Below are 8,558 nucleotides of genomic sequence, written 5' to 3'. Positions count from 1 at the left end.
ATCCAATGAATTCATTAATTAGATGTAACATACAATTCATAAAACACTCCAGAGGAATACAAAACGCACTATAGAATTACTTTTCTTTAGTACATTAAGACAGAAAAAGACTGCTTTAATGATATATGCATGATAAACACTGAAAGAAAAAAAGACTAGTTCACAAGTTATTCTTTTTTTTACATGTAAAAACTAATCAAAAGCCAAAGAAAACACTGTGTACATAATTTTATAAAATTTTGTGGAACTAGTAAAGCATGGTAAAAATGTAAAATTATATGCACACATGCAAAACAAGTATTTTCTGCTAAAAAATGTCTGGCACAGTATCATTTAAAGTATGAACATGTCTGCCCTGTGTATAATACAATACTGAATGTGTAATTCATATACGTGTGTGTGTATATGTGTGTATATATATATATTATATATATATATATATATATATATATATATATATATATATATATATATATATATATGCAAACACAGACACGTACAGATTTAACATCACACATTTAAAAAGGTTTATAATAACAGCACCATTAAATGTGTATAGTCACAACAGCATATAATAAGTATATTTAAAAAAAAAAAATCATTGAAATAGGTAAATGTACAAGGGTTAACAACAATGATGCAAATTACAGTGGACAACACAAGTGCATGTTGATAGCTTAAATCAGAATTTAAACAATATTTACATTTACAGAAAAATGTATATAAAAATATCACATATGGTTTGTAAAATTGATAAAAGTATTACAACTTAAATATCATTCACATCAAACATATTTAAAAATGTCTCTCAAATCAAAATTTAATCGGGACAACAATTCAATCACTACCATTACTTTTAAACTTTATCGCTTTGATTTTTTGGCAGGTGTTTCTTCAAGTTTTAGAGCTCCTCTTCCTCTGGGCATAGTAGGACTGGTTTCACTTTTCCGCCACTGCTTATTTGATTGACTAGACTGTACTCTTGATCTGAGGGAAAATAAAAAAAAATAAAAATAAAAAGTATAACATAAATGATAAAGACTGTGCTCACCAAAATGGATAAAATGCAGACTTGAATTACAAAAAAATTAACAAATACAAAAATATACCGCTAAAAAAATTAAAGGAACACTTTTTAACCAGAGTATAGCAACAAGTCAATGAAACTTCTGGGATATTGATCTGGTCAGTTAAGTAGCAGAGGGGGTTATTAATCAGTTTCAGCTGCTTTGGTGTTAATGAAATTAACGACAGGTGCACTAGAGGGGCAACAATGAGACGACCCCCAAAACAGGAATGGTTTAACAGGTGGAGGCCACTGACATTTTTCCCTCCTTGTCTTTTCTGACTGTTTTTTCACTAGTTTTGCATTTGGCTATGGTCAGTGTCTCTACTGGTGACATGAGGCAATACCTGGACCCTACAGAGGTTGCACAGGTAGTCCAACTACTCCAGGATGGCACATCAATACATGCCATTGCCAGATTTGCTGTTTTTCCCGGCATAGACTCAAGGGCATGGAGGAGATTCCAGGAGAGAAGCAGTTACTCTAGGAGAGCTGGAGAGGGCCGTAGAAGGCCCTTAACACTAGAATTACCAGAGCCTACGAAAAAACTCGTATATCCGGCCCACCTTAAATTGCTTCTTAAAACCGTTCTCACCTCTCCGCCAGCGTCTTTTGTCATCTAAATGTACTGATAAAGACAAGCTCCAAACAGCCGGCTATTCCATCCCCCCACCGACTTAGAACGTAAACGAACTTTTTCCAGCTCATGTCTTGATTGATTATCTTGGAGTGAAGTGGAGTTTTAGAGTAGAAATAATAAATCGTTATTTGGAACACATGCATTTCATGTGTGTTGCGTTTCTACAGTAATCTGTGTAAACACATTGTTAAAACAGAAACTTTTTTTATATTCTAGTAACAAAATGTAGGCATAAACTATATAATGTATGAAGCCTGAAATATCAAAGAAACACTTTCACAAAAGGTACAAAAAAAAAGCAGCTGCCAAAAAAAGCCGCCTTAGTGTGCGACAATAGACACTCGTTTACTATAACTGCCGCCGTGGCGCATCAGTATCAGTTGCTGACTACCAATCAGAAGGTCACGAGTTTGATCCTGCATGACTCCTTTTTGTGAAGTGTTCTTATTTTTACTGTTTTAGAATAAAAAGATACATTTGATTTCAGTCTGTAACAGCCGGTGTAATTTATGATATTTGTAAAGGTTAGCTTTATTTATTTATTTTTTTAAATTCACTTTTCATTCTCTGTCGCGTTCAGGATCCTTCCCTAGCCCACCTGACACTGCTGTTATCACATAAAGACGCGCTATAGCTCTGCAGTTTATCACGATACATACGACCACGTGTTTTTTTTCCCACAATCTTGCCAGTCTCCACATGTTGCTGTATGCTGTTTCTTTTGTACTCCAGGACATACAGAGGAAAGCATAGTAAAGAGCAGTAACTTCAGCGCTATATGCAATCATCAGACACTCCCCATCTGACACTGCTGTTTTCACATAAAGACGCGCTAAAGCTCTGCAGTGTACTTGTGACTGCATTGTCATACCAATGCTTGCGAACTGAAGTGTCTGCATGCACTTTTCGTGGCATTACACGTGTATTTTTTGAGCATGACCATGTAGCTCAAACACAGGAACATATGTTGATGTAAAAGTAAAACAAAACAAGTGCACTTTTATTCAAGACTATAACCGAAGAAAAAAGAAAGCACGTTACAGTAGGCGGTTGATATGACAGCTTGCGTGGTGCAATGCTAAGAACTGCTGATTTCCATTCTGTGCTATATAACTGTTAACATTTGAATCTGATGATTGCATATAGCACTGTCTTATTCAGTGTGCGCAAGAACATGCAGGTGGCCAGTTGCTGCGTGCTACAATGCACATTTTAAAAAAAGAAAGAGACAAATATATGTGACGTTTTGAAGAAATCATTTTATGCCGCGAATAGTACCAATCAGTAAACACTGTCAAAGTAATGCAATATTATTTGAAAACGAACAGCGTCAGGTTGGGTGTGAAGTTATACTGGCGCTGTTTGAGTCAGATCAGAAGCTGAATAAGCTGAACAAGCTCCTGTTCTGACTCTAAGTAAAAAGCATGAATTAATCAACAGAAATAACCGGGATCAACATTTTAAACTTAACGATTTACAGTGCATACCAATTTATAAATTTTATGTCTGTTTGAGGAAAAAAAAAACACTTTCTCCAAAGCTGGGAATCGAACTCGCGTCTCTGTAGCATGGCAGGGTTGCAGTGCTCCAAGTCAGCAAATCTTAGCGTTAAGCCACGGAAAGAGTTGTAGTATCCTTGAACCTTTTGTGAAAGTGTTTATTTGATGTTTGGACTTCAGGCTTCACACATTCTATAGTTTATGCCTACATTTTGTAACATTTATTACTAAAATATGAAAATGTTTCTGTTTTAGCAATGTGTTTACACAGATTACTGTAGAAACGGAACACACATGAAATGCGTGTATTCCAAATAACGATCTATTATTTCCATTCTAAAACTCCAGCAGTTCTGTCACTCCCTTATAATCAAACAAGGCATGAGCTGGGAAAACTTTGTGAACGTTCTGCGACAGTGGGGGATGGAATAGCCGGCTACTTGCTGCTCGTCTTAATCAGCACATTTAGAAGACAAAAGAGAGGTGAGAACGGTTTTAAGGTGGGCCGGATTTACGAGTTTTTTCGTAGACTCTGGTAATTCTAGTGTTAACCCATCAGCAGGACTGGTATCTGCAATTTTGGGCAAGAAGGAACAGGATGAGCACTGCCAGAGCCCTACAAAATGACCTCCAGCAGGCCACTGGTGTGAAAGTCTCTGACCAAACAATCAGACTTCATGAGGGTGGCCTGAGGGCCTGACATCCTCTAGTGGGCCCTGTGCTCACTGCCCGACACCATAGAGCTCGTTTGGCATTTGCCACAGAATTCTAGAATTGGCAGGTTCACCACTGGCGCCCTGAGCTTTCACAGATGAAAGTAGGTTCACCCTGAGCGCATGTGACAGACGTGAAAGGGTCTGGAGAACACTGTTCACCATAATCGTAAGGCTGTGGGTTAGTGATGGTCTGGGGAGTCATATCTATGGAGGGACGCACAGAACTCTACAGGCTAGACAACGGGACCTTGACTGCCATTAGGTATCGGGATGAAATCCTTGGACCCATTGTCAGACCCTTTGCTGGTGCACTGGGTCCTGGGTTCCTCCTGGTGCACGACAATGCCCGGCCTCATGTGGCAAGAGTATGCAGGCAGTTCCTGGAGGATGAAGGAATTGATACCATTGACTGGCCCCCATGCTTGCCTAACATAAATCCAATAGAACACCTCTGGGGCATTATGTTTCGGTCCATCCGATGCCGCCAGGTTGCACCTCAGACTGTCCCAGAGCTCAGTGATGCCCTGGTCCAGATCTGGGAGGAGATCCCCCAGGACACCATCCGTCGTCTCATTAGGAGCATGCCCCAGACCTTGTCAGGCATGCATACAAGCATGTGGGGGCCATACAAACTACTGAGTACGATTTTGAGTTGCTGCAATGAAATTTTGGCAAAATGGACTAGCCTGCCGCATCATTTTTTCACTTTGATTTTCGGGGTGTCTTTGAATTCAGCCTTCTGTAATTTGATCATTTTCATTTCCATCATACAATGTGGCATCCTTTCGTTCCTAACACATTACCCAGTCCATATCAGTATAGATACACAGCATTATTTTTTTTCCCGTTGAGAACTGATGTGTTTTCAAAGTGTACCTTTAATTTTTGGAGTAGTTTATTTTAAAATGAGCAAAACAATTTTTTGTAAAAAATGCAAATTTTTAAATCAATGGATTTCCATTAGTTAGTGCAATCTAGAGTAGTTTGGAGGACTGAGGCATTCAGAAACAATAAAATGTTTTCTGTAACTGAATTCTTAGCTAAGGGTGGCCTTACTCATGATCAGGTCCTTGCTTTAACACATTTTTATGGTTTCTTTTATTTTGTCCAATCCCTATTAATACACATAGACATCAATACTAATAAGTATTTCAAGTAAATCAGGATCCTATTTTACTAAGATAAGAGGTAAGGTAAGAACATTTAAAACTGGCCTGTGACTTGGCCTTGTGCTAAATTTTTTCTCTCCTCTCTTGTGCAGGAAGGCTATCTGTTCATTTGATCTGATAACGGAGTAAATGCAGGAGGACATCATCATCACTGCTTGTATGGTAAGTGTGTTTAAAGTGACATCTTCTGTTTTAAATAAATGCTTTGAGAATGTTTGTCTTTCATATATTAGGGTAACCCACAAACTAATGCAAAATGTTAATGTTTGTAGAAACATTTCACCACACAGCTCTTTTTTTCCATTAGGGATAGCTAACTTAACTGTGAAATTTCAGCCTGATTGTGAAACAGTTAAAGGTTTGATTTGTCACAACTTATGTTTTCTTACATAGGATTCTTAACTGGCTTAGTGATTAGTAAACAATTTAAAAAAAACTGAAATATATGAAAATGTATTAGAGCTGCTGATTAATCGCCATTAACATGTGTGATTAAAGCATTAAAAATTTCTGCAATTTAATTTAATAATGCAACACCTAAATGTGTTGATTTAATCTGGTCAATCTGACAATGCTTCACGCTTAATGAAACTGTGTCTATTAATAGTGCTTGACCATTTTCTGTGTTGTTTCTTGATAATGGTCTTCATTCAAATCTCATATTGGAACTCAGAATACAGCATACCATAATGAATCAGTAAGGGACATGATTGGACCCATATTTTCATACACATCATTTCACACATCACATCGTTTCACATACAGTTGTGTTCAGAATAATAGCAGTTTGTTTAAAAAAGTGAATAAAGCTCCAAATCCTTGTAATAGCTTTTATTTCCATACACGCGATTGCATTGGGGACACTGCATATTATTCCAAAACATTACATGAAGAAAAGTTTGCCAAATTTGTGTTATTTCTTTACAGAAAGTGAAGAAAAGGGAATATTAGGCTGTTAAAAAAATAGCAGTGTCTGCATTCGTTTTTACAAACTCAAACATTCACTATATAAACTGAAAAATGTTTCAAGATTTTGCTTTCCTTTGAATTACTTAACTAATACTTAGTTGTATAACCACTGTTTCTGAGAACTGCTGCACATCTGTGTTGCATGGAGTCGACCAACTTCTGGCACCTGTGAACAGGTATTCCAGCCCAGGATGATCAAACTACATTCACAATTCTACTGCATTTCTTGGTTTTTCCTCAGAAACAGCATTTTTGATGTCACCACAGAGGTTTTCTACTGGATAAAAAGGGGATTGGACTGGGCACTCCAAAACATTAATCTTGTTGGTCTGGAACCTAAATGCTGCTTGTTTACTGGTGTGTTTGGGGTAGTTGTTTGGTTGAAACACCAACTTCAAGGGCATTTCTTTCTCTTTGGTATAAGGCAACATGACCTCTTCAAGTATTCTGATGCATTCAAACTGATCCATGATCCCTGGTATGCAATAAATAAGCCCAACATCACAGTATGAAAAACATCCCATACCATAATGCTTGCGCTACCATGCATCACAGTGTGCTGTGGATTGAATTTAGTGTTTGGGGGTTGTATGTCAAACTGCCTGTGGCCCCTAGACCCAAAAAGAACTATCTTGCTTTCATCAGTCCACAAAATGTGGCATCATTTCTCTTAAGGACAGTCAATGTGTTCTTTGGCAAATTGTAACCTCTTTAGCACGTCTTCTTTTCAACAATGGGACTTTGCGGGGGTTTCTTGCCGATAGCTTGGCTTCACATAGGCATCTTCTAATTGTAACAGTACTCACAGGTAACTTTAGACCTTGTTTGATCTTCCTGGAGCTGATTATTTGCTGAGTCTTTGCCATTTTGGCTATTCTTCGATCCATTCAAAAGGTAGATTTCAGTTTTCTTCCAGGTCCTTCAGGTTTTGGTTGCCATTTTAAACCATTTGTGATCATTTTAGCTGAGCAGCCTATCATTTTCTGTACTTCTTTATATGTTTTCCCCTCTCCAATCAACTTTTTAATCAAAGTACGCTGTTCTTCTGAACAGTGTCTGGAATGACCCATTTCACTCAAATTTTCAGAGAGAAATTCACCATAACCAGCATGTACAATATTTGCTGCCTTCCTTCCTTCCTTAAATAAGGGCTGTAATTGAAATCTGTTTTTTCACAGAATTAATGACCTCACTAATTGAACTCCACACTGCTATTATTTTGAACACGCCCCTTTCAGTTAATGACTCAATTACACAGAATCAACAGCATGCATGTCATGACTGTTGGGTTTATTGGTTTTCTATTACTCTACTACACCTACTAGTTAATTATTTGCCACGTAGAAAAATAATTTCTACCAAAAACAGTAATTAATCAGGTTAGTGATGTCGGACTGCTATTATTTTGAACGCTAACTCTTCAAATGCAAAGAATAACACGAGAACAATTAAAATTAAACTAGTTATGCAAGCGGAGTGAATGAATTTCATTTTGTGCTGCATTTACATATTGATGGCAAATTTTTTTTTTTTTTTTAAAGTCACTTCGCACAGTATAGTGGAATGTCCAGATCAAGACACTGCTTGAAGTCTGCTAATGCAAGTTCGCCCATGAAATGTATGAATCTGTTGAGATATAGGTCTGAGTGGTGCAAGACATAATGTCAGGGGGTCAACCCTATCCCTGGTGACGAAAATGTATGTCATGGAGATTTTTTTGGATACACATCGAGGGATATCTGACCAGAAGCAGCACAGTGCAGGTACTACACATGTCTCAGCAGCTAAAGAGTAGATGACACAGAGTGGAATTGCTCACACTCTCCCCAATGCCAACATAGAATGTTGCTGTTTAATTAATTGAATGTTACCTACTATACTAGCTCTACCTTGCTAGTAAACCCACCTCCTCTTTTCCACCACCCTCGCTTATTGACTGCATTGCTGAAATTAAATCCTGGTTTTCTTCGAATTTTCTTAACATTAGAATTACCAGAGTCTACGAAAAAACTTGTAGATCCGGCCCACCTTAAAAATGTTCTCAGCTCTCTTTTGTCTTCTAAATGTGTCAATTAACACGAGCAGCCGGCTATTTCATCCCCCACCGCCACAGAACGTTCACTAAGTTTTCCCAGCTCATGCCTTGTTTGATTATCTAGGAGTGACTGAAGTGCTGGAGTTTTAGAGTGGAAATAATAGATCGCTATTTGGAACACACGCAGTTCATGTGTGTTCCATTTCTACAGTAATCTGCGTAAACACATTCTTAAAACAGAAACGTTTTTCATATTTTAGTAGTAAATGACAAAATGTAGGCATAAACTATTTAATGTATGAAGCCTGAAGTCCAAAGATCAAGTAAACACTTTCACAAAAGGTTCAAGGATAATACAAAAGCTTCCGTGGTGTAGCGGTAAGATTTGCTGACTTGTAATCAAGAGTCACCGGTTCGATCCCCATTCACTCCTATATTTGCCGTTTTCTGTATTTTGCTCCTCT

General features: G+C 37.7%; 1 protein-coding gene across 3 annotated transcripts in view; it reads right to left on the bottom strand.

The window, feature by feature from the left end:
- Positions 1 to 442: 442 nt before the first annotated feature.
- Positions 443 to 8,558, bottom strand: part of bod1l1 (biorientation of chromosomes in cell division 1-like 1) — a 170,440-nt gene continuing 162,324 nt past the window's right edge. For 2 of the 3 annotated variants that reach the window (XM_051928655.1, XM_051928654.1), the window contains exon 45: positions 443 to 987. In XM_051928655.1, coding sequence (XP_051784615.1) covers positions 864 to 987 — 124 coding nt within the window. In that variant the 3' untranslated portion in view covers positions 443 to 863. The remainder of the gene's footprint in view (positions 988 to 8,558) is intronic. The other variant, XM_051928653.1, reaches the window with a different exon arrangement.

This window comes from Erpetoichthys calabaricus, chromosome 5 (assembly GCF_900747795.2).
Source record: "Erpetoichthys calabaricus chromosome 5, fErpCal1.3, whole genome shotgun sequence".
Lineage (NCBI taxonomy): Eukaryota > Metazoa > Chordata > Cladistia > Polypteriformes > Polypteridae > Erpetoichthys > Erpetoichthys calabaricus.
This window is presented reverse-complemented; position numbering and strand designations above follow the sequence as displayed.